We start from the raw sequence: 26,269 nt of genomic DNA on the forward strand, positions 1-26,269 counted from the left end.
ACTAGGCATCTAGATAAGTTCCTTGGGGGGTCCAGTTTCCAAAATGGGGTCACTTGTGGGGGAGCTCCAATGTTTAAGCACACAGGGTCTCTCCAAACGCGACATGGTGTCCGCTAACGATGGAGATAATTTTTCATTCAAAAAGTCAAATGGCGCTCCTTCCCTTCCGAGCCTTACCATGTGCCCAAACAGTGGTTTACCCCCACATGTGAAGTATCGGTGTACTCAGGAGAAATTGCCAAACAAATTTTAGGATCCATTTTATCCTGTTGTCCATGTGAAAATGAAAAAATTGAAGCTAAAAGAATTTTTTTGTGAAAAAAAAGTACTTTTTCATTTTTACGGATCAATTTGTGAAGCACCTGGGGGTTTAAAGGGCTCACTATGCATCTAGATAAGTTCCTTGGGGCGTCTAGTTTCCAAAATGGGGTCACTTGTGGGGGAGCTCCAATTTTTAGGCACACGGGGGCTCTCCAAATGTGACATGGTGTCCGCTAAAGAGTGCAGCCAATTTTTCATTCAAAAAGTCAAATGGCGCTCCTTCCCTTCCAAGCCCTGCCGTGCGCCCAAACAGTGGTTTACCCCCACATATGAGGTTTCAGCGTACTCAGGACAAATTGGACAACAACGTACGTGGTTCAGTTTCTCCTTTTACCATTGGGAAAATAAAAAAATTGTTGCTGAAAAATCATTTTTGTGACTAAAAAGTTAAATGTTCATTTTTTCCTTCCATGTTGCTTCTGCTGCTGTGAAGCACCTGAAGGGTTAATAAACTTCTTGAATGTGGTTTTGTGCACCTTGAGGGGTGCAGTTTTTAGAATGGTGTCACTTTTGGGTATTTTCAGCCATATAGACCCCTCAAACTGACTTCAAATGTGAGGTGGTCCCTAAAAAAAATGGTTTTGTAAATTTCGTTGTAAAAATGAGAAATCGCTGGTCAAATTTTAACCCTTATAACTTCCTAGCAAAAAAAAATTTTGTTTCCAAAATTGTGCTGATGTAAAGTAGACGTGTGGGAAATGTTATTTATTAACTATTTTGTGTCACATAACTCTCTGGTTTAACAGAATAAAAATTCAAAATGTGAAAATTGCGAAATTTTCAAAATTTTCGCCAAATTTCCGTTTTTATCACAAATAAACACAGAATTTATTGACCTAAATTTACCACTAACATGAAGCCCAATATGTCACGAAAAAACAATCTCAGAACCGCTAGGATCCATTGAAGCGTTCCTGAGTTATTACCTCATGAAGGGACACTGGTCAGAATTGCAAAAAACGGCAAGGTCTTTAAGGTCAAAATAGGCTGGGTCATAAAGGGGTTAATCTCCCACTATTTGTTTTTTTTCCAGGGAGAATTTAAAAGAAATCTGGCCCAGTGTTACACACTAGGTTTTCTGTGGCACAAAATTAGAGACAGGTGGCACACACAGGACTGGCACCGAAGCAGAAATGCCAATCTTAATCTCCCACTATTTTTTTTTCTTTCAGGGAGAATTTAAAAGAAATCTGGCCCAGTATTACACACTAGGTTTAATGTGGCACAAAATTAGAGACAGGGGGCACACACAGGAATGGCACTGAAGCAGTAATGGCAATCTTAATCTCCCACTATTTTTTTTTTCCAGGGAGAATTTGAAAAAAATCTGGCCCAGTATTACACACTAGTTTTTTTTTTTGTTCAAATAGATTTTTATTAAGAATAACAAGACAATTAACATGTTACATTCACATTTTCAATACAAAGTTTTCCCCCCCTCCCCCTTCAAGCAACCCCCTTCAATTCCAAGACCCCCCGCCCCCACCCAACAAAGCAGCTCACCTTGCTAGTAACTTCCATCATTAAAACAATAGAATATTCAATCCCTCAACCGATCATATAAGCCACACTTTACATTACTAGCAATCCATGAAGACCATAATTTATTGAACGTTTCAATTTTCCCTCTCTTCTTATAAATCCCCTTTTCCAGTGTCAGGCCCTGTTTCACATACTGGAGGAACTCTCCTCTTGACGGCGGCTCTTCCCTAATCCAGTTTCGAGCTATTACCTTCCTAGCCATGTATAACAATCTGGCAATAGCTATCTTTAGGTTGTTATCCACTCCAATCTCATCCACACATCCCAACAAGCACACAACTGGTTCCCTTGGCACCTTACATCCATACGCACCTTCCATACGACTCAAAACTACCACCCAGAAGGCAGCCAACCTTGGACATGTCCACATCATATGAAAAATATCAGCATCCGTAGATTTACACCTCGGACATTCAGAGTCATTAAGCAATCCTGCCTTATATAGCACCATCGGAGACTTATAAACTCTGTGTATCACATAAAGCTGTGACATTCTATACGGTTCACTCAGCGACAGCCTTGGGACCCATTCTAACACCAACTCCCAAGTCTCGTTATCCATTTGACCCAGATCCCTTTCCCATTTAGCTCTCGCCATTATTGGAAACCCCAATAGGATAGTGTGCAACAAATCTTTATACAGAGTGGGTATGACCCCTCCAGTCGTCCCGTCATTACACACATACTCCAGTACTATATCCCTTTGAGTCCTAATACCTCCGTCCCTACTCTGAGCTCCAAAGGCATGTCTCATCTGCAAATACTGATACTCCCCTGCAGTCCCAAGACCAAATTCCGCCTGCAATTGGGAAAATGATTTCAGTTCACCTTGCTCAATTATTTGATACACATACTGAATCCCTTTGCCCAGCCACTCTATCAGTACCCCCAGTGCCTCAAATTCCTTCAGATTGTTGTTATGCCACAGCGGCGAGTATTTAGTCAAGTCCGTGATCCCACGTATATGCCTCAATCTACTCCACAGCTTGCGTATCAACAGCACAGTCGGATGTAACTTCCCCAGAATCTCCAGGGATCCATCCTCCAAACATTGTACCACTGGCTTTCTTTTTGTCACCACTTCCATCAACCGCTGTACCGCTCCAGATGACCCTTCATGCGCCCAGCCCTTTAAATGTTGACTCTGGGCTGCAAGAAAATACAATTCAGGGTTAGGCAATGCCAGGCCTCCATCATCCTTGGGTCGCTGAAGTGTCTCCAGTCTGATACGCGGATGCTGTCTCCCCCATATCAAATTCCTAAACAGAGAGTTGATCTGTCCAAATTTCCCGCGTGGTATCCAAACTGGCGCATTGTGGAGAATATACAGTATTTTCGGCATCAGAATCATTTTGATAAGATTCACCCTACCTACCACAGATAAATGCAGCTTAAGCCAAGCATCCGCTTTTGCCCTAAGGACACCTAAGATTGGAGTCAGATTCTTATGTATATAATCAGTGACCGGCATAGATACCCATATTCCAAGGTACTTAAATTAACTCGTCACCTCCAGTCGCCCATCCTCCAGTGGTTCCCCACCCATGTCGTCCACCTTAAACAAGATAGACTTACTCCAATTTATCCTAAGCCCCGACACTGATCCGAATCGTTCAATAATCCCAATGTCTCCCTCCAAGGATGCAACTGGATCAGCCAGAAATAACAAAATGTCATCCGCATACAGCGCCACCCTTTCTTCAATCATCCCATATTTAAACCCCATCAACTCATCAGACCGTCGAAGCGTAGCAGCCAGTGGTTCCACAGCCAGAGCAAACAAAAGGGGGGAGAGCGGACACCCCTGTCTCGTCCCTCTAGCCAATTGTATGGTCCGTGACAGCTCCCCGTTCACCCTAACCCTGGCCATCGGCATCGAGTACATTAGTTGAATCCAGGATATGAACTGCGGTCCAAACCCCATTCTTCGCAACACCTGCCAGAGATACCCCCACTCCACACTATCAAACGCCTTGTGAGCGTCTAAAGATGCAATAACTCTCTGGCCAAAGTTATCGGATCTGAGTTGCAAGTTCATATACAGCCTTCGTAAGTTGATCGCAGTTGATCTATCAGGCATAAAGCCAGATTGATCTGAGTGTACCAGGCCAGAAATAACACTTGTCAACCTCATCGCCAACACCTTAGCCAGGAGTTTAACGTCTATAGTAAGCAAAGAAATTGGCCGATATGAGTCCGGCTGTGTCGGGTCCTTCCCCTCTTTAGGAATCACCACTATTGTGGCCTCCTGCATAGATGCCGGTAGCCTTCCACCATTCCTAGCCTCCTCCAGGACCGCCTTCAATTTAGGGATCAACACTTCCCCCAAGTTTTTATAAATCTCGGCAGGAAATCCATCCACACCAGGCGCCTTCCCATTAACCATCGACTGCAATGCCCGTCCCAATTCCTCCTCCGTAATGGGAGCCTCCAAATCCTCCCTATCCATGTCACTCAGCCTTGGGAGCTCCAACTCCTCAAGGAACGCCACCGTGTCCTCCATCGACCCATCTACCCGAGAGGAGTATAAGTCTGCATAAAAATCTGCAAAAATCTCCAAAATCTCTGAAGTCTCAGAGACAGCAATACCGCTCCCAGACACCAGAGAACGAACAAAGGAAGTATTTCTCTGGGCAGACGCCACCAGCGATAGCAAATGACCCACCGATTCACCCTCCTAGTAATAGGCCAGATTCATGAATTCCCTCTTCCTTTCAGCCTTACTCAGCAAAACCGCCTCTAACTGACTCTGAGCTGCCTTTAACCTCCTCCCAGCCTCCAGAGTACCCGTTATTACCATCTCATCCTCCACCACCCTCAGCCCATCAATCGCCAACGTCTCTGCCTCTCTCGATTTCCGCTTACACCTACTAATATCCCTGAACAACAGCCCTCTCAAGTACACTTTCATGGCTTCCCACACAGTAAGCACGCCTACACTTCCCTCATTTATCTCAAAAAATTCCACCAACTCCTTCTTAATCTTCTCCAAGTCTATACTGTGTAGCCAATTAGGGTGAATTTTCCACTCCCTCCTGCTCCCGGTCCGTGTCTCCACCGGCCGAAATTCCACTTCAACTGGACTATGGTCTGAGAGAGCCCTAGGCAAATATCTCACGTCCCTTACCATCATATCCAGTAACCGGTTACCCAGTGCCAGATCAATCCTAGACAAAGTACCATGAGCTGGCGAGTAGCATGAGTACCCCCTCTCCCCGATATGCCTAACTCTCCATAAATCAATCATGCCCACTTCCCCGACATAGGTCTCAAACGTAGTGCTATGTCCCTCTGTCCTATTCTGGTTTTTTTTGTTCTTATCCCAAAAGTCATCACATATATTATTGAGGTCGCCAATAATTAGTAATGGTAACGGTCCCCAACGCTCTACCCTCTCCAGCACCTCTCTTATCTTCTTGCTTGAGTATGGGGGCAGAATATACATTGCCGCTATACACATCAATACTCCATTCATTTTACATTTCACCACCACATACTAACCATCCACATCTTCCTTTACCGCTACTTCCTCATACTGCACCCCCGCAGGAATCAACACAGACACACCCCTAGAGTACGTCGAGAAAGTAGAATGATACGCCCTCTGTATCCAGCGCCTATTCAATACGTTCACCCTCTCCCTCACTAAATGTGTCTCCAACAGACATATCATTGAGACCTTCTGCTCTCGAACATACTTTAGACTTGTCGCCCGCCGTGTTTTATCCACCAGTCCTCTCACATTCCAACTCAATATTTTAATATACTCTCCCCTCATGTGGCTCATCATTTCTCATAGTATCCAATTTCCCAAGTATGAGCTGCCCCACCCTTCCCATCCCCCCTACCCCCTCCCAACTTGCCCCCCTAACACCCCCAGTGTAACGCATTCTTCCTCTCAGCAACAGTGGGGCTCCACTGCCCACTGCGAACACTCTCCCTTACTTAACCCTCTCCATTCGCGTCCTGCTGCCATAACAGACATAATTTCCCCCAACTTTTCACTTTATTATATCTTAACATTGCACTTATATGAACATATAAGAAAAGTAGCAAACCAATTTACAGTACCCGTCATAGCCCTCCTCCCCCACATTTAGTAGACGGTACTGTCCCTTCCTGGCCAGTCCTCCACATGGCCCAGTAAAACCCTCAGCAGTTGCTCAACTTTTTAACCAACGCTAACAAGCGCAAAACCCTCCGCCAACAACAGAGAAATCAATTTCCAGCCAAATCTCGCCGACATGTCAGTCGCCCATTCCTTTCAGCTTTTTCTCATTGGTGTCAAGCCACTGGGTAGCGTCCTCCGGTGTCAGGAAAAAGTGGGTCTTATTAAAAGCCACCAGTCTCAGCTTGGCGGGAAACATAACTGAGCACTGCACTCCCAGCTCCCTCAGTCGCCGCTTGACTCCAGTAAACTTCATCCGCTGCTTCTGAACCGCAGCGGAATAATCCGGATAAATGGCGATTTTCTGACATCCAGCCGTCAGATCCTCCATCTCCCTAGCCTTCCTGAGGATAATGTCTCTGTCCCTGTAATTGAGTATTTTAGCAAGCATGGTACGGGGATTCGCTCCTGGGGCAGGGGGCTGCGGCGGGACCCTATGAGCCCGTTCAACAGCAAAGACTTTGTCAACACTGTGCTCACAATCTTCTCCAGCAGCCAGTTCTCAACAAACTCAGTGGAATTTCTCCCCTCAGTCTTTTCAGGCAGCCCCACTATACGTATATTATTCGTTCTGGATCTATTTTCCAGATCCTCATTTTTGGCAGCGAGCTCGGCTATTGCTTGGGCGAACTTCTTTTCAGCTTTTTGTAGTTTAACTATGTGATCTTCTGCTGTGCTCACCCTCTCCTCCATCGCTCTTATACGTTTGTCCATTTTCTGCAGGGCCGCATTAATCTGGGCCGTGTCCCCTTTAACTTCCTGCATCTGCTGGGCTAGGGAATTTAGGGATTGCTGGCATGAGGAGATCAGGGTAATAACATCCCTAAGAGTAGGCTCCTCTCCCTGTGATATGGCTTCAGGTCCCCCACTAGCCCCCGCCATACTGCCTCCTTCTGTCCCCTTCTGTACCTCGTGCTGCTCAGCTATGCCTGCTTCCTCCACCTCCTGGTCAGCTCCAGCTTCGGATCCTGGTTCTGCCTCCTCAGCAGCCTCCACTCTGGCATACTGCTGCAGCTTTGCGGCCACCTCCATGCGCCACTGACATGCGGCGTTCTCCTTCTTGGCGTCCTCCCTAGCATCGGCGCCATCTTGGCTGGCTCCTGCATCGCCGTTACCAGCGTCTTTCTGCCGCCTTCTTGTCATCGCCGCCGACTCCGGACCCGCCGCTCCACACCGCTGCCCTCTCCAAACCTTCAGCCAGCCGGAGGATTGTAAGTATCCCCGAAAATCGGGGTTAAATCAGGATTATTAGTCCTTCTAGCAGCGGGAACGCTCTTCCCTGCGTCCGCTCACATGGCCAGCTAGGACACGCCCCCACACACTAGGTTTAATGTGGCACAAAATTAGAGACAGGTGGCACACACAGGAATGGCACCGAAGCAGTAATGCCAATCTTAATCTTCCACTATTTTTTTTTTCCCAGGGAGAATTTGAAAAAATCTGGCCCAGTGTTACACACTAGGTTTAATGTGGCACAAAATTAGAGACAGGTGGCACACACAGGACTGGCACCGAAGCAGAAATGCCAATCTTAATCTCCCACTGTTTTTTTTTTTTAGGGAGAATTTAAAAAAAATCTGGCCCAGTATTACACACTAGGGTTTCTGTGGCACAAAATTAGAGACAGGTGGCACACACAGGACTGGCATCGAAGCAGAAATGCCAATCTTAATCTCCCACTATTTGTTTTTTTTCCGGGAGAATTTAAAAGAAATCTGGCCCAGTGTTACACACTAGGTTTAATGTGGCACAAAATTAGAGACAGGTGGCACACACAGGAACGGCACCGAAGCAGAAATGCCAATCTTAATCTCCCGCTATTTTTTTTTTCAGGGAGAATTTAAAAGAAATCTGGCCCAGTGTTACACACTAGGTTTAATGTGGCACAAAATTAGAGACAGGTGGCACACACAGGACTGGCACCGAAGCAGAAATGGCAATCTTAGTCTCCCACAATTCTTTTTTTTCAGGGAGAATTTAAAAAAAAATCTGGCCTAGTATTACACACTAGGGTTTCTGTGGCACAAAATTAGAGACAGGTGGCACACACAGCACTGGCACTGAGGCAAAATTGCCAATCTTAATCGCCCACTATTTTTTTTTCAGGGAGAATTTAGAAAAAATCTGGCCCAGTGTTACACACTAGGTTTAATGTGGCACAAAATTAGAGACAGGTGGCACACACAGGTCTGGCACCGAAGCAGAAATGCCAATCTTAATCTCCCACTATTTTTTTTTTCAGGGAGAATTTAAAAGAAATCTGGCCCAGTGTTACACACTAGGTTTAATGTGGCACAAAATTTGAGACAGGTGGCACACACAGGACTGGCACCGAAGCAGAAATGAAAATCTTTATCTCCCACTATTTTTTTTTGCCTGGGAGAATTTAAAAAAAATCTGGCCCAGTATTACATACTAGGGTTTCTGTGGCACAAAATTAGAGACAGATGCCACACACAGCACTAGCACCGAAGCAGAAATGCCAATCTTAATCTCCCACTAAGTTTTTTTTATTTATGTGAGAATTGGCAAGAAATCAGGCCCACTGTTAGACTGTATGTTTTCTGTGCCAGAAAATGAGACACAGATGCCATACACAGGACTGCCACTGAGGCAGATTTGTCAATTTTAATCTGCACCCTTTATTTTTTTCTTCTTCAGGGAGACTAGTGAATAAATCTGGGCCACTGTATTAGAGTATATTTTCTGTGGTAGAAAGTGGCTTGAAGAGATATAACGAAAAAAAAAAAAAAAAAAAAAGGGACTGTCCTACAATTACTATCTCCCTGCAGTAATCTCAGCAAAGTATGGCAGGCAGCAATAACAAGGAGTGGACTGCTGCACAAAAAAAGTCAAAAGTGTGGACAAACAAACAAGATAGCTGTGCAGAAAGGAAGGAGCAACAGGATTTGTGCTTTGAAAAAAGCACTTGGTTTGCACAGCGGCGTACACACAGCAATGCAGCTATCAGGGAGCCTTCTAGGGCAGCCCAATGAGCTACAGCACTGAGGAAAAAAAAATTTAGCTTCCACTGTCCCTGCAAACAAAAGGTGATGTTGGACAGTGGAAATCGCTACAGCACAAGCGGTTTGGGGGTTAATGTACCCTGCCTAACGCTATCCCTGCTTCTGACGAAGCGGCAGCAACCTCTCCCTATACTCAGATCAGCAGCAGTAAGATGGCGGTCGTCGTGCACACCCCTTTATAGCCCCTGTGACGCCACAGAAAGCAAGCCAATCACTGCAATGCCCTTCTCTAAGATGGTGGGGACTGAGACCTATGTCATCACGCTGCCCACACTCTGCGTCCACCTTCATTGGCTGAGAAATGGCGCTTTTCGCATCATTGAAACGCGACTTTGGCGCGAAAGTCGCGTACCGCATGGCCGACCCACACAGGGATCGGGTCGGGTTTCATGAAACCCGACTTTGCCAAAAGTCAGCGACTTATGAAAATGAACGATCCGTTTCGCTCAACCCTACTCCCTACACTATGTCCGTGTACAATGCTCCAAACATGGCGTCACCAGGTCTTATACAGACTTGATGGTACTATGTGGCAGGCAGTCAGAGTAATGCCAATAGCTAACATGTTTATGGCATTACTGTGTATGGCGGGCAATCCCCGAGTGTTTACTGGCTGTCTAATAGGCGGTAAACACGTGACTATGACACCCAAATACCCGATCAAGTACTGAGCACGCTCTCCCATCACCACACACCAACCTTCTTGATGCGTATCAAATTATAAGCCCCTCTAAGGTCAAGGATAGAAAACCACTTCCATATAGCCTCCAAAGGCTGATTATAATCATGGCTCCGCTCCGTACACCTCGTACACATGTGGTTCTGCTACATACACACACGGCTCCTCTCCGTACACCTCATACACACGGCTCTGCTACATCCACACTGTAAACCCCTCCTGACCTCACACATAAACTTCCCCTCATCCAGCACCATGACAACCAGCACAGCAGAGTCCTGCATACACTGAGGCCCCTGATCATGTGACCCCTGACTCCTCCCCTCCTGTGACCTCATCACAGGTCCTGTGCGCGCAGAGCAGCCATTTGTGGAGTGCAGCTCTGCAGGTGGAGGGTCCACACCAGGACTGTAGCAGGTAAAGACCCCAATATCCACAGGTGTCCCTTCTAATTGGGGGGAAACTATCTCCTCTAATAATCCTCATACTGTTCTGACAAACACAGTAAAGTGCCCCTTTATGGAGGTGACAGAAAGTCTGTTTAGTCCCTTTAGCTTCATAGTATCAGCTCTAATCCAATGGGGAGAGAGCGATTTACCCTGAAGAGTCACAGATAGTGGGGTTGTTATAAAATGTTATATTTAGGGGGTTTTGTGTTGTCTCCTTATAAGAATTACAATGGTTTTGTTCCTTTTCCGCTGATAGATACAAACAACCCAACTATGAAAGACGGGAACCAAGGAAACCTGTATTACTCTCATAGTACGGGGCCTCTACACAGTACTGTCGGGAAACCTTCATATAGACGGCCGGTGGTGATGGAGTCAGTGACGGACTCTGGACAAATATGTTTCTAGAGCCGTAGTAGAAGATGAAGATGTCGTCCTCATCATGAAGTAGTTATTTCTCCTGTCATGTGTAATTAATATCTCCTGCAGTATTGCTAATGCCGATTCCAGGGTCGGTAAATGAGACGAGAATTATCGTTATGGAAGATGAGTCTATGAGAAACGTATTCAGCTGCCGACTCCGAGGAAGAAACTGCTTGTTGTCTGTGGCCTAAATATATAGGTTTTATTACTGGATATAGGTTTTATTACTGGATGTAAAGAAGAAAACTGAATACTGTAAAATAACAAAAATACCATTGCTGCTTGGGTTCCCGCCAGTCTCTGTATTTTCTGCTCAGACCTAACGAACTTATGATTCTTACAGCCAATCAGTCGCCAAAGCTGTGAATAACGTCGTCAGTGATTGGGAGCATGAAGGAGATGTCTTGTCAGCAATTCATCTTATGTTCCAGTCCATACAAGACTAGAGAATACAACATCTACAAGTTCTATCTTTTTATATGTTTCCCCTTATTATCTACAGGATTTTTATGATGTTACATCGGCTCATCTTCTTATTCAGGTCTCTACAATATCGAATCCTCTCAGTGAAGATCTTCTATAGAAGATAAATTTCCTGATTTACCCATCAAAGATAGATATGGACAGAGACAAGATGACGGAGAGGATATTACACCTCACCCTAGAGATCCTCTTCTGGCTTACTGGAGAGGTGAGAGATTCTGATGAAGTCACATTACATCATTCTTATCTATGGGAATAACAGATGGACAGAACTGGAGAGGTGAGGAATCTGGAAATGTCTGAAGTGAGATTTATTAATGTGTCTCTCCATTACCAGGATTACACAGTAGTGAAAAAGACCTCTAGTGAGTACTGTCAAGACCCTGTGTCTAAGGGATGGGGAAGACCCCTGAGCCCAATCATGGGGCCTCCACCTCACCCCCTGATACAAGAGGACATCAATGACCAGAAGATCCTAGAACTCACCTACAAGATGATTGAGCTGCTGACTGGAGAGGTGACACTGCTGGGAATGCTGGGACATTATACAGTAATGCTATGAAGGGATCGGGGGGATAATGATATCATTGTATGTGTCAGGTTCCTATAAGGTGTCAGGATGTCACAGTCTATTTCTCCATGGAGGAGTGGGAGTATTTAGAAGGACACAAAGATCTGTACAAGGACGTCATGATGGAAGTTCCCCAGCCCCTCAAATCACAGGTATAGACAGGACTAAATACACATGGTCTATAATTATCTGTATGTAAAGAATGAATTCAGTCCCTGTATGTGTTTACTCCAGATCTATTCAGTAAGAGGACAACACCAGAGAGATGTCCCCGTCCTCTTCTTCCAAAGGACTATGAACAAGAAGATCCCAATGTTCCTCAGGATCATCAGGTAGATGGAGAGATGGTGTCATGAGATCTCCCCTATGATGTGTAGACAACTGTGAAGGTCTTGTGCTCAGTCTTGTTTTATCCACTTGTATTATATGTTTTTTTTATTATTGCTGACAGCACCCACTGAGAGAGAGGATCCGCCCCCAGGAACAGGAATCCTACAGATAAAAAGGGGCTGTCCCCCTTGCCTCCTCAGTTGGTTTCCTGTTCCTGTGGGAACCTGCAGAGGAAACGTTACCTGGGCCTGTGCATGCCGCCTGTGCGGTATCTGGGGAACGGCAGGGGCTGTGGCACCAGAAGCAGCATCGGGAGAGCCCTGCCTGTCAGACTTCCCCCTCGTCTGATGGTGGATGATGTGAGGCCAGGATCCGAGAGAGGCCTTCCGGGTTCAAGCTAAAGGTGGTGCGGTAGGAAAAGACCGACACTCATCTTGTGGAGCGGAATTCGTGCATCGGCTGCCCTGCTCTTCCATCGGGTAGTGCTTCCAGGTTTCGGCCCACGCATGTGCAATTCCCATTTAGCATTCCTGAACTGAAATTGCTTGGGTTCACTTCCGGGGGTCCGGGGTGGCTTGTTCTGGAGATGGACGGGCTGTAAGTATAAGATCCAGCGGCCTCCTGCTGCCAATGTGTCCCAAAGATGTCCTCTCCAGGAGAATCTGAGGTGCACCACAGGAGGTGGAAGTGCAGCTGCACTGCAATCCCAAGAGCAGCAGTGGGCGCTCCAGAGATGGTGACTCCAGGGCCGGCTCCAGGTTTTCATGGGCCCTGGGCGAAAGAGTCCCGGTGAGCCCCTTTAACACATACCACAATTCATAATGCACGGATACGGCAGAGAAATATAGGTATAGTACAATGCCAAAGATTTCACTTACTTCTTACATTACATGAGTGATATCTATTGTACATTCTACATTAGCACAGAAACCGGACAGTATAGTCCTCTATACAGAATAATGAGCCCCATATATTGCTCCAAACAGAATAATGAGTCCCATATATTGCCCCATACAGTATAATGGCCCCATATAGTGCTCCAAACATAATTGGCACCACATTGTCCTCTATACAGAATGAGCCCCATATATTGCTCCAAACAGAATAATGAGCCTAATATTATGCTCCATACAGAATAATGAGCCTCATATAATGCTCCATACAGTATAATGGGCACCACAGAATACTCCATACAGAATGAGCCGCATATATTGCTCCATATTAAATTGGCCCAATATAATGCTCCCTATAGAATTGGCTTCACAAGATGCTCCCTATATTATTGGCCCCATAAGATACTTCATATAGAATTAGCCCTATATAATGCTCCATGGGCCCCTTCTGACGGTCCCCATATACTGAGTGCTGGATCCTAATAGCGGCGCAGTTCTCATGGAATCTCATCCACTTTGCTTGGACAGTTAAACAGCAGAATTTTTATGAAAAAAAAGCAGCAGAAAATCTTCAGCATTTACTCTACATGTGAACATGATCTAAATTTCACAGCAGAGTGGACGGGATTCCATGAAATCTCCGCTCTCTGTGGCCTGAAGACTAGGGCCAGCTCCAGGTTTTCATGGGCCCTGGGCGAAAGAGTCCCGGTGGGCCCCTTTAACACATACCACAATTCATAATGCACGGATACGGCAGAGAAATATAGGTATAGTACAATGCCAAAGATTTCACTAACTTCTTACATTACATGAGTGATATCTATTGTGCATTCTACATTAGCACAGAAACCAGACAGTATAGTCCTCTATACAGAATAACAAGCCCCATATATTGCTCCAAATAGAATAATGAGCCCCATATATTGTCCCATACAGTATAATGGCCCCATACAGTGCTCCAAACATTGTAACTGGCACCACATTGTCCTCTATACAGAATAATGAGCCCCATATATTGCTCCAAACAGAATAATGAGCCCAATATTATGCTCCATACAGAATAATGAGCCTCATATAATGCTCCATACAGTATAATGTGCACCACAGAGTACTCCATACAGAATGAACCGCATATATTGCTCCATACGGAATTGACCCCATATAATGCTCCATACAGTATAGTGAGCCACATATAATTCTCCATACAGTATATGATGGGCCCCATCTATTGCTCCATATATAATGGGCCTCATATAATGCTCCATACAGTATATGATCTGCCCCTTACAGTATACTGAGTCCCATATATTGCTCCATACAGAATGGGCCCCATATAATACTCCTTACAGAATGGGTCCCATATAATGCTCCAAAAATAATTGGCCCCATAAGATGCTCCATGTATAATGGGTCCCATATAATGGTCCATATATAATTGGCCATATAAAATGCTCCATATATAATTAGTCCCATAAGATGCTTAATATATTATTGGCCCCATATACTGCTTCATATTGAATTGGCCCCATATAATGTTCCCTATAGAATTGGCTTCATAAGATGCTTCCTATATTATTGGCCACATAAGATACTTCATATAGAATTAGCCCTATATAATGCTCCATGGGCCCCTTCTGACGGTCCACATATACTGAGTGCTGGATCCTAATAGCGGCGCAGTTCTCATGGAATCTCATCCACTTTGCTTGGACAGTTAAACAGCAGAATTTTTATGAAAAAAAAGCAGCAGAAAATCTTCAGCATTTACTCTACATGTGAACATGATCTAAATTTCACAGCAGAGTGGACGGGATTCCATGAAATCTCCGCTCTCTGTGGCCTGAAGACTAGGGCCAGCTCCAGGTTTTCATGGGCCCTGGGCGAAAGAGTCCCTGTGGGCCTCTTTAACACATACCACAATTCATAATGCACGGATACGACAGAGAAATATAGGTATAGTACAATGCCAAAGATTTCACTAACTTCTTACATTACATGAGTGATATCTATTGTGCATTCTACATTAGCACAGAAACCAGACAGTATAGTCCTCTATACAGAATAACAAGCCCCATATATTGCTCCAAATAGAATAATGAGCCCCATATATTGTCCCATACAGTATAATGGCCCCATACAGTGCTCCAAACATTGTAACTGGCACCACATTGTCCTCTATACAGAATAATGAGCCCCATATATTGCTCCAAACAGAATAATGAGCCCAATATTATGCTCCATACAGAATAATGAGCCTCATATAATGCTCCATACAGTATAATGTGCACCACAGAGTACTCCATACAGAATGAACCGCATATATTGCTCCATACGGAATTGACCCCATATAATGCTCCATACAGTATAGTGAGCCACATATAATTCTCCATACAGTATATGATGGGCCCCATCTATTGCTCCATATATAATGGGCCTCATATAATGCTCCATACAGTATATGATCTGCCCCTTACAGTATACTGAGTCCCATATATTGCTCCATACAGAATGGGCTCCATATAATACTCCTTACAGAATGGGTCCCATATAATGCTCCAAAAATAATTGGCCCCATAAGATGCTCCATGTATAATGGGTCCCATATAATGGTCCATATATAATTGCCCATATAAAATGCTCCATATATAATTAGTCCCATAAGATGCTTGATATATTATTGGCCCCATATACTGCTTCATATTGAATTGGCCCCATATAATGTTCCCTATAGAATTGGCTTCATAAGATGCTTCCTATATTATTGGCCACATAAGATACTTCATATAGAATTAGCCCTATATAATGCTCCATGGGCCCCTTCTGACGGTCCACATATATTGCTCCAAATATTAAATAAAAAAAATTAAATACTCACCTCTCATTGCTTGTCACTGCTCTGCTCTGGACTCCTCACCGTCGGCGTCTTCCTGCTCTCTGTGCTGCGACTGCTCAGGCAGAGGGCGCGCGCTGGTGACGTCATCGCACCCTCTGACCTGAAGACGCTGCTGAACTCTGGGGTTTGATGCATTATTTTCTCTATAAGCTTCTTCTGAAAAAAACGTAAGAAGAGAAAAAACGCCATTACATTTTTAAGCGCAGAATCAAAGCTTTTCTGTACTGTTAAAAAAGTGTTAAACGCGGCTAAATGTCTGCCCCAAAAATGCATCAAATATGGGGGAAAAAAATCTGTTGCAGGCACATGCAGAAAAAAAGCAGAAGAAAGATCTCGGCATTTACGCTATGTGTGAACACGGCCTCAGCATTACAGTTTTATTACAGTATTTTATGGGTTTAATAGAGAAAAATATCAATTACGCCTTTTTGCCCCATAATTTACCGATTCCTGTAAATAATCTGATCGCTGTGTTGTGCGGGTCATTACGATTATATTGACACAAATATGTCCGGGTTATTTACTGGTTTGTGATGCTTATTATCGTAAAAAATATTATAAATGACATTTTTTCATTATCAAGTGGTTTTCATTACTATTTTTTAATAATTTTATAGGATGAAAAAATCTGTTATTCTCCTCTACGACACAGAAACATCCATTGTACACAGCAGTGTATTTCTATCAGTATAATCTGCCTGTAGTCAGAGCCTGGAATATAGATCAAGTACACAGAATTCTGTCAGAGCCTTCACCAGAACTTGTGGCTAAGCAGCTGAAAGTACCTGTCAGTAATGTTGAGGCCACGGGTTCAAGATCTGGGAGCCTAAAAGAAAAAAAAGCTTTTTTGTAATTGCTTATTATTTTTATTACTTTTCAAGAAACAAAACATTATTTTTCTTCACCTCAGTACACAGGCACCATAAAAATACATTTATATACAGTTGTGCTCAAAAGTTTACATACCCCGGCAGAATTTTCTTGGCCTTTTTTCAGAGAATAAGAATGATAACACCAAAACCTTTTCTCCACTCATGGTTAGTGGTTGGGTGAAGCCATTTATTGTCAAACTACTGTGTTTTCTCTTTTTAAATCTTATTGACAACCCAAAACATCCAAATTACCCTGATCAAAAGTTCACATACCCTGGTGATTTTGGCCTGATAACATGCACAGTAGTTGACACAAATGGGTTTGAATGGCTACTAAAGGTAACATCCTCACCTGTGACAAATGCAGGGAAAATTGTTTGGGATACAAAGAAATACCCACAAATAACATTTGCTGAAATACAGGACTCTCTGAAAACAAGCGGTGTGGTTGTTTCAAGATGCACAATAAGGAGGCGTTTAAAGAAAAATGGGCTGCATGGTCAAGTCACCAGAAGAAAGCCAAATGACCCTGATCAAAAGTTCACATACTCCATTCTTTTATACCGTGTATTGCCCCCTCTAACATCAATGATAGCTTGAAGTCTTTTGTTGTAGTTGTGGATGAGGTTCTTTATTTCCTCAGATGGTAAAGCTGCCCACTCTTCTTGGCAAAAAGCCTCCAGTTCCTGTAAATTCCTGATCTGTGTAGCATGAACTGCTTGAGATCTCCCCAGAGTGGCTCAATGATATTGAGGTCAGGAGACTGACAGTATTTGCTGATAACATGCTTCATTCAGCTTTCCTTCAACTTTAACCAAATTTCCTGTGTCTTTGTAGCTCACACATCCCCAAAATATTAGCGATCCACCTCTGTGCTTTACTGTACGAATGGTGTTCCTTTCATCATAGGTCTTGTTGACCTCTCTCCAAATGTAATGTTTATGGTTTGCCCAAAAAGTTCAATTTTGGTCTCATCACTCCGAGTTACCTTGTTCCAGAAGTTTTCAGGCTTGTCTCTGGGCTGTTTTGCATATTGTAGGCGAGATACTTTGTGGCATTTGCGCAGTAATGGCTTTCATCTGGTGACTCGGCCAAACCATACAGCTCATTTTTCTTCAAGTGCCTTCTTATTGTGCATCTTGAAACAGCCACACCGCTAGTTTTCAGAGAGTCCAGTATTTCAGCTGATGTTATTTGTGGGGTTTTTTTTTTGCATCCTGAACAATTTTCCTGGCATTTGTCACAGGTGAGGATGTTACGTTTAATAGCCATTCAAACCCATTTGTGTCAACTTCTGTACATGTTATCAGGCCAAAATCACCAGGGTGTGTAAACATTTTATCAGGGTCATTTGGATGTTTTGGGTTGTCTTTATGATTTAAAAAGAGAAAACACAGTAGTTTGACAATAAATAGCTTCACCCAACCACTAACCATGAGTGGAGAAAAGGTTTTGGTGTTATCATTCATATTCTCTGATAAAAGACCAGGAAAGCAAAAATTCTGCAGGGGTAGGTAAACTTTTGAACACAACTGTATACACAATGTATTGCTATGGATGTTTATACTTTGCTTCTGAGTGCATTGCCGGCAATATAGTGGTCAATATGACCAAATTCTCCCATCTCCAGCATTGTGAGCCTTGGCTCACTGGTAAAGCCATGTATAATAATAAATGTATAATAATAATAAAGCAACAGCCTGCAGACACTGAGATGGAAGTTCATAGTCCTGGGGAGACCAATCACTGGAGGGAGAGGAAGTGAATATTACATTTAATTTATGCACTCAGCAGAGAGAAGCAGCCCCACCCTCCGAGGAGGAGGACCTATGGAAGCAATGAAAACGTGGAGAGGTGAGTACAGAAGTTGGGAGAACAGCTGAGATGTGACAGGACAGTCCAGCTGAATCCGGGACGGTTGGGAGCTATGCGATTGAGAAGCTGCGTCATGAGCTTAAAAAGGCGGTTCATGCTCGGAAATTCTACAAAGATGAGTGGCCAAAATAACTCCAGAAACTCATTGCCAGTTATCGCAAACACTTGATTGCAGTTGTTGCTGCTAAGGGCAGCCCAACCAGTTATTAGGTTTAGGGGGCAATCACTTTTCACACAGGGCCCAGTACGTTTGAATTTCTTTTTCCTGTAATAAAAAAGACCTTAATGTAAAAACTGTATTTTGTGTTATCTTTGTCTAATATTTACTTTTGTTTGGTGATCTGACATGTGTGACAAATATACAAAAGAATAGGAAATGTGTGTGTAGGGAGTAGTTTGTGGGGAAAATGGAGATGTGCCAAGTGCTGGCTCACAGGCCACTGCAACGCATGATGGAGCTTGTAGTATTAGAACACAGTACGCCTGGGGACAAAAAGTCATTGATAAACATCAGAGTTGCATCTGGCAGACACCAAGTGATGCTATCTGCATTATAAAGATATATATCTATAATAAGAGTATGGATGCATTTACTGGCACATAATAGATTAATGAATAAAAAATGAAATTAATTACGGTAGTGGATAACTTTAATATTTGGTACAGAAACCTATGTTTGAAATTACAGAAGTCAGACATTTCCTGTAGTCCTTGATATTCAGCTCCCTCCAAAGATTTTCTGTTGGTTATAGGTCTAGAGACTGGCTAAGCCATTCCAGGACCTTGAAATACTTCTTACAGGGCCACTCCTTTATTTTGGGTCATTGGCATGCTGGAAGACCCAGCTACGACCCATCTTCAATGCACCTACTGAAAGAAGGAGGTTGTTGGCCAAAATCTTGCGATCCATGACCCATTCATCCTTCATTCAAAACAGTGAAGTTGCTGCTTTGCAGAAAAGCACCTGCAACACCCCAGGTAACCGGTTGTTGCAGTGATGTTGCCTTCCTTTCGGGAAGGGTGATATCATGCTCAGAGGCAATGGAATTCCCATTATCAGGTAAGGCACTCACATGCAACATATTTCAAATCCAGACCAGTAGGGTGAGCTCAGGACCTGGATTCAGGGGAGCTTCCCTCAAATATGGATATATGTCCTGGTCTGGAGGAGGAGTTAGCGAGTCTGGGAGAGACACAAAAGGAGAATGAAGTCTGAGAGAGCAGACAGAGAGGCCCAGCAGCCACGTGGGAGCTGCAGCCTGTGGAAGGTGAAAGAACCAAAGGGTTGTATGTGGTCGAGCTTTAGAGGAAAGGAACAGAAAAACGGCTCAAGCTGCCCGTCATGCAGGTACCTGTCCCAGGACAGGGGAAAAGAGGACTTTGCCAGTAAGCTTCAGTCAGCAGGGACCTCACATAGAACAGTGCTAGTTGGAAAGGCTCACGGACCTCAACTGGAAAAGGGATCCTCCCATTGCCTCTGAGCCAACCGGGCAGCATCACCATCCGGGCCTGGTACCCTGGACTGTGGCCTGCCAACTACAGTAAACCACAACTTGTGTCCTTTACTCATTGCCTGGCATACACCATCATCGCCATACACTATAGGACCCCTGGGAACTTCGCTTCACCTGTGGAAAGCATTACCATCTTTGTTTCAACAACATCCCCCAGAGGACCCCTTTAAAGCAGCGTCAGTCCCCCTATTGACCGAACACCACAGGTGGCATCACGACAGAGGCATTTACAATATCCCTTTAAAGACCGTTCCCCTTTTATTTGGTGCCCAGGGCCACGGACCGGGTCACAGCCACCGTGACATCCCCTTTAAGGGACACTGGACCCGGTGCCGAGTACCCTACGGCCCTAGCAGGGCGCTCCACACCCCCAAAGTATGATGTTCCCCCACCATGCTTCATGGTTGGAACAGTGTTCTTAGAGTTGCAGTCATCCTTCCTCCAAATGTGGCGAGAGGAGTTGATATCAAAAAGTTCTTTTTTGTCTCATCTGACCACATGACTTTCTCCCATGCCTCCTCTGGATCATCCAGATGGATATTGATTTACTTCTAACGGGCCTTGACATGTGATGGCGTGAGGATCAGGACCTTGCATGCCCTGAAACATTTTAATCCATGACGGCGTATTGTGTTTGTAGCGCTACTACCAGCACCCCTGCATGGTGTCCCTTTCCCCCTCCATGCTGGGACGCCAGCTTACTGCCCCAGACCCTCGGCACAATCATCTGCTTCCTGGTTGTGTGAGCGATGCAGCACCCAGCGGCGCACCATACTAAATGCCCTCAGCTTGATGTTCAGAGCTATTTAGTATAATTACTACACCTGTAAGATGGCTTCCAGTCAACTGCTGGGAGTTATCCTGTTGAAACTATATACATACATACATACATACATATTCTAGAATACCTGATGCGTTAGAATCGGGCCACCATCTAGTTTAGGATAATTACTACACATGTAAGATGGATTCCAGTCAACTGCTGGGAGTTATCCTGTTGAAACTCTCACAGTCTCACATGGGAGACCATCCCCTGACAGCTACATTAAAATAGGAAGCAGATGTGAGGCTGATTATGGACGTTTTGAATCCCCAATGGCTGTAGGTCTTTCGTGAACATTGTATCAAGCTCGCAAACTTATTACACAACATTGTCCAGACACTGAACCACCGACAGTTAATGAGTTAATAAATAAGCAAAACAATATTATTTGGTTGGAAATTTGACAACATCTGGGGATCCTGGTTGAATGTTCCAGGCCTTCCATCTGGAGTACTCCTGAGAGATAACATATGGAAATTTCTGGCTTCATGAACACTTGTAGTATCATCCTTCCAGGTTACATGATATAAGTAGGGCCAGGACACATGCAAACTAATTATGATAACTGAATGGCAAATATTCTAATGTATACATATTATCAAAAAATAATAGTATGAATACAGATTTATCTGGAGTGTTATCGGGAAGGGGGAGTTGTATTAGTTTGAATGAAAAATAAAATCGAATCCTTGGAAGAAGATGACAACTTTATTGTATTTTATGTACAACAATAACATATAATGATACCATGTAGCATTGAAAATATCTTTGTTCTACAGGTGTCTCTTTCTAAAAACTATTGTGTAATTTTCTTAATAAAATTAATAAAAAAGTGTGTCTTATAGTCCAAGAAATATAGTAAGTTCTAAAGTAATTTCCCTCTCTCATTCAATTATACGTCTGTCTGTTATATGTTTTTGTACAATTTGTCAATAACGTATATAGTTTAGTATAGAGTATAAAGTATAGAGTTATTTTTGATGGTCAACAAAATACTGTTTTCCAGTAATTCATTTTTCACACTCTAGGTATAATAATGTCTTCTCCTCTGTGTGGGATTTTGACTTCTCATTCCTCATGTTTAGTCCTGTTAAAGGGAACCTGTCACCTCCAAAATCGAAGGTGAGCTAAGCCCACCGGCATAATGCTCTAGATAAGCCCCCGAGGTATCTTGAAAGATGAGAAAAAGAGGTTAGATTATACTCACCCAGGAGCGGTCCTGCTGCGGTACGGTCCGATGGGCATCGTGGTCTGGTCCGGGGCCTCCCATCTTCTTGCGATGACGTCCTCTTCTTGTCTTCATGCTCCAGCGCAGGCGTACTTTGTCTGCCCTGTTGAAGGCAGACAAAGTACTGCAGTGCGCAGGCGCCGGGAAAGGTCAGAGAGGCCCTGCGCACTGCAGTACTTTGCTCTGCCCTCAACAGGGCAGACAAAGTACGCCTGCGCCGCAGCGTGAAGACAAGAAGAGGACGTCATCCTATGAAGATGGGAGGCCCCGGATTGGACCACGATGCCCATCGGTTCTTACCGCCTGCGTGAGTATAATCTAACCTCTTTTTCTCATCTTTCAGGATACATCGGGTGCTTATCTACAGCATTACAGAATGCTGTAGATAAGCCTCTGATGCCGGTGGGCTTAGCTATAAACACTTCTATAAACCTCCCATGCTGGCGCAGTTACAGCATTGTCAGCACTTGCATTTCGGGGACTCAGGTTTTTATGTTATATGAGCCCTGCATCCAATTAGCTGTGGCTTCAAGGGAATCTGTCACCCCAAAAATCGTACATGAGCTAAGGCCACCGGCATCAGGGGCTTATATACAGCATTCTGTAATGCTGTAGATAAGCCCCCGATGTATCCTGAAACATAAGAAAAACAGGTTAGATTATACTCACCCAGGGGCAGTCTCGGTGAGGTTCGGGTCCAATGGGTGTTGCGGTCCAGGCCTGGCGCCTCATATACGATTTTTAGGGTGACATTCCCTTTCACTGTTCTCACCTTCAGACAAATCGAACAATAAGAGGAAGTCAAAGAGAAGCACCAGCACGGAAGGTGAATGATTTTTTTTTTATTTTAACAAGGCCAAACATGATGATAACTCCTTTAAGAAAATACCATTTCCGTTTAAAACATTTCTCACATTAAGAACATGAAAAAGGCTTCTCCCCTGTGTGGATTCTCTGGTGGTTATAAAGATGCACTTTCTGGTTAAAATATTTCCCACATTGTGAACAGGAAAAAGGTTTCTCCCCTGTGTGATTTCTCTGGTGTATAACAAAATTTGTTTTCTGTTTAAAACATTTCCCACATTGTTTACATGAAAAAGGCTTCTCCCCTGTGTGAATTCTCTGGTGCTTAAGCAAATCTGTTTTCTGGCTAAAACATTTCCCACATTCTGAACAGGAAAAAGGCTTCTCCCCTGTGTGAGTTCTTTGGTGCACAACAAGATGTGATTTCTGGTTAAAACATTTCCCACATTCAGAACAGGAAAAAGGCTTCTCCCCTGTGTGAGTTCGTTGGTGCATAACAAGATATGATTTCTTTTTAAAACATTTCCCACATTCTGAACAGGAAAAAGTTTTCTCCCCTGTGTCAGGTTTTTGGTGCTTAAGCAAATCAGATTTATGGTTAAAACATTTCCCAAATTCTGAACATGAAAAAGGCTCCTCCCCTGTGTGAATTCTCTGGTGCTTAAGCAAATTAGATTTATAGTTAAAATATTTCCCACATTCTGAACAGGAAAAAGGCTTGTCCCCTGTGTGAGTGCGTTGGTGCATAACAAGATATGATTTCTTTTTAAAACATTTCCCACATTCTGAACAGGAAAAAGTCTTCTCCCCAGTGTGAATTCTCTGGTGCTTAAGCAAATTAGATTTCTGGTTAAAACTTTTCCCACATTCTGAACAGGAAAAAGGCTTCTCCCCTGTGTGAGTTCTTTGGTGCCTAAGCAAATCACATTTATGGTTAAAACATTTCCCACATTCTGAACATGAAAAAGTCTCCCCTGTGTGAATTCTCTGGTGCTTAAGCAAATTAGATTTCTGGTTAAAACATTTCCCACATTCTGAACAGGAAAAAGGCTTCTCCCCTGTGTGAGTTATTTGGTGCTTAACAAGATGTGATTTCTGGTTAAAACATTTCCCACATTCTGAACAGGAAAAAGGCTTCTCCCCTGTGTGAGTTCGTTGGTGTATAACAAGATATGATTTCTTTTTAAAACATTTCCCACATTCTGAACAGGAAAAAGGCTTCTCCCCTGTATGGGTTCTTTGGTGTATAACAAAATCTGATTTTTGGTTAAAATATTTCCCACATTTTGAACAAGAAAATCTGTTTTCTGCTGTGTGAATTGTTTGATGTTTAAGAAAAGACTTTTCAAGGGGAAAGCTATTTCCATATTCGGAAGATGAAAATGGCTTATTTGATTTAGGAACAGTTCGTTTTTTAATGCTTATTTTGTGACTTCGAATTTCCTTAGTAGTTGGTAATGAATCAGAAGACAGGACCTGTTTCAAAAGATCAGATGACAGATCTTTGCTGTGAAGGGATGATGGTACATCTGGCGTAAAAACATTCACTTCAAATGTATCCTGTGTGATCTCAAGATCATCTGATTTAAAAATTGAAGATGTCAGCTGTCCTTCTGGTTTCCTGGTACAGTAATCTGCTAAGAATAAAATCAATTATTATTTTTCAATGAAATATCCTCAAATTTATTTTCTACTATAATTAAAAATGGCAACTTATGTAAAATATTTGAATTATTCACCAACAAAATGACAGTTAACAGTCTAACAGAAAACCTCATCTCATGAACCAGTGGAGCATGGTGTTCAACTGTTTGTTCATTCTGCCTCCCAAATATGGAATAAAAAGCCACCAAACAATGTTATGTAGACAAAATAATACCAATGAAAAGTTCTACTCATCTTACAAAAAACAAGTCCCCACTCAGGTCCATCATCTGTCAATGGAAAAACAGAGGTTTCTACATTATTAGTGGCTTGAAAAGCAACATGGCTTCCATAAACCAATCTAGCAAAATCCACTCTTCCAAAGTTAAATCTCTCCCTCGCTTCGGAGCCTTGCAGTGTTCCCAAACAACATTTAGCATCCATGTACTTGGCATTACTATAGCGAAAAGAACCCACTTAATTTATGGTGCGTGCGTCTTCTGGAGCACAATATGGACACTATGTGTTGGGTAATAAAATGGTATATTTTCAATTTTTACTCTCCAACATCCACTCCGCGCTAATTACCGGAAAGTGGCTGTGGAGTCAAAATTGTCACTACTCCTATAGATTAATTCACAGAGAGTTATACTGTCCAAAATGAGGTCAATTTATGGGGATTTCTACTGCTCTCGTTTTCTGACATTTTGTCATATTAGGGCTTCTACAAATGCTGTGTCCCATCTCTGGAATCAGCTCCTATGACGTCTGCTTCATTCTGTAGGTGGCGCTGGTAATGGAGGAGACAACAGAACCAGAAGCTCTGGGGGGCGCATACTGTTGAGCCACCAAGTTTAAGATGCCTGCAACCTGTGATACCATCCATTCGGGCAGGGGTACCATCCGTTCTGGCAGTTTCAGTGTGCACGGTGTTCAGCTAGAGTAGTCTGCACCCTACTTCAGCCAACTGGAAAGCACCGCACCCTACTAAAGCTTGAAGCATATTGCTGAAAGCTGCGAGATACAGGTTTATTATTCCCTGGTTCAGTCCTCTGTACTCCACTCCCAGCTCGTGTATTTGTTTCCTGTTGTGACCCCGGCCTGTTTACTGACTACTCTTGTGTCTTTTGATTTAGTATTTTATCTTCCCTCACGGTTGTAGCCAGACTACCTGACTATTCTTCTTGCCATCTTATACTACTGAAAAGCAAGTATCTGTGTGTAAGTCCATATGTAAAGGGGTTAAAGAAGTTAAAGGGACTCTGTCACCTGAATTTGGCGGGACTGGTTTTGGGTCATATGGGCGGAGTTTTCAGGTGTTTGATTCACCCTTTCCTTACCCGCTGGCTGCATGCTGGCTGCAATATTGGATTGAAGTTCATTCTCTGTCCTCCATAGTACATGCCTGCGCAAAGCAAGATTGCCTTGTGCAGGCATGTACTACGGAGGACAGAGAGTGAACTTCAATCCAATATTGCAGCCAGCATGCAGCCAGCGGGTAAGGAAAGGGTGAATCAAACACCCGAAAACTCCGCCCATATGACCCAAAACCAGTCCCGCCAAATTCAGGTGACAGAGTCCCTTTAAAGGATGATTAGCAAAACTGCGACTATATAACACACCTACTGAAATAATCAAGCTGAACAGTCTTTTTAAGTATAAAACAAATGAGTATCTAACGGCAAAACCTCTTCGGGGTAATTAGAGTATGGGACTCAGTGGCTCTTAGCA

The 26,269-nt window shown here is 43.6% G+C and overlaps 3 protein-coding genes across 5 annotated transcripts in view; 1 reads left to right on the forward strand and 2 right to left on the reverse strand.

Moving 5' to 3' along the window:
* Nucleotides 1-1,824: 1,824 nt before the first annotated feature.
* On the reverse strand, nt 1,825-15,915 carry LOC138663430 (uncharacterized). The gene is made up of 2 exons (XM_069749637.1): nt 15,761-15,915; nt 1,825-3,012 (listed from the first exon to the last, which is right to left on the reverse strand). The coding sequence occupies exons 1-2, from the start codon at nt 15,765-15,767 to the stop codon at nt 1,862-1,864; spliced, it is 1,158 nt and encodes a 385-aa protein (XP_069605738.1). The 5' UTR covers nt 15,768-15,915; the 3' UTR covers nt 1,825-1,861.
* On the forward strand, nt 10,085-16,356 carry LOC138663431 (gastrula zinc finger protein XlCGF66.1-like). Its single transcript, XM_069749638.1, has 6 exons — nt 10,085-10,153; nt 10,442-11,299; nt 11,429-11,608; nt 11,692-11,814; nt 11,897-11,994; nt 12,114-16,356. The coding sequence occupies exons 2-6, from the start codon at nt 11,228-11,230 to the stop codon at nt 12,121-12,123; spliced, it is 483 nt and encodes a 160-aa protein (XP_069605739.1). The 5' UTR covers nt 10,085-10,153; nt 10,442-11,227; the 3' UTR covers nt 12,124-16,356.
* Nucleotides 16,357-16,563: 207 nt separating this feature from the next.
* Nucleotides 16,564-26,269, reverse strand: part of LOC138663426 (zinc finger protein 271-like) — a 70,770-nt gene continuing 61,064 nt past the window's right edge. Inside the window, exons 7-8 of one of the 3 annotated variants that reach the window (XR_011318186.1) lie at nt 22,760-24,531; nt 16,564-16,604 (exon numbers count right to left, since the gene is read on the reverse strand). Coding sequence is in view for 2 of the 3 variants with exons in the window: in XM_069749631.1 (XP_069605732.1) it covers nt 23,006-24,531 (1,526 nt within the window). In the remaining variant the exon portion in view is untranslated. Of the gene's footprint in view, nt 16,605-22,724; nt 24,532-26,269 lie in introns of those variants that run through there. The other 2 variants (XM_069749632.1, XM_069749631.1) reach the window with 2 other exon arrangements.

This window comes from Ranitomeya imitator, chromosome 2, assembly GCF_032444005.1.
Source record: "Ranitomeya imitator isolate aRanImi1 chromosome 2, aRanImi1.pri, whole genome shotgun sequence".
NCBI lineage: Eukaryota > Metazoa > Chordata > Amphibia > Anura > Dendrobatidae > Ranitomeya > Ranitomeya imitator.

Coding starts and splice junctions, on each gene's coding strand:
- LOC138663431 (XM_069749638.1), top strand. CDS start 11,228: ATGGACAGAGACAAGATGACGGAGAGGATATTACACCTCACCCTAGAG. Junction 11,300..11,428: donor TCTTCTGGCTTACTGGAGAG/GTGAGAGATTCT, acceptor CTCCATTACCAG/GATTACACAGTAGTGAAAAA. Junction 11,815..11,896: donor CCCAGCCCCTCAAATCACAG/GTATAGACAGGA, acceptor TGTTTACTCCAG/ATCTATTCAGTAAGAGGACA.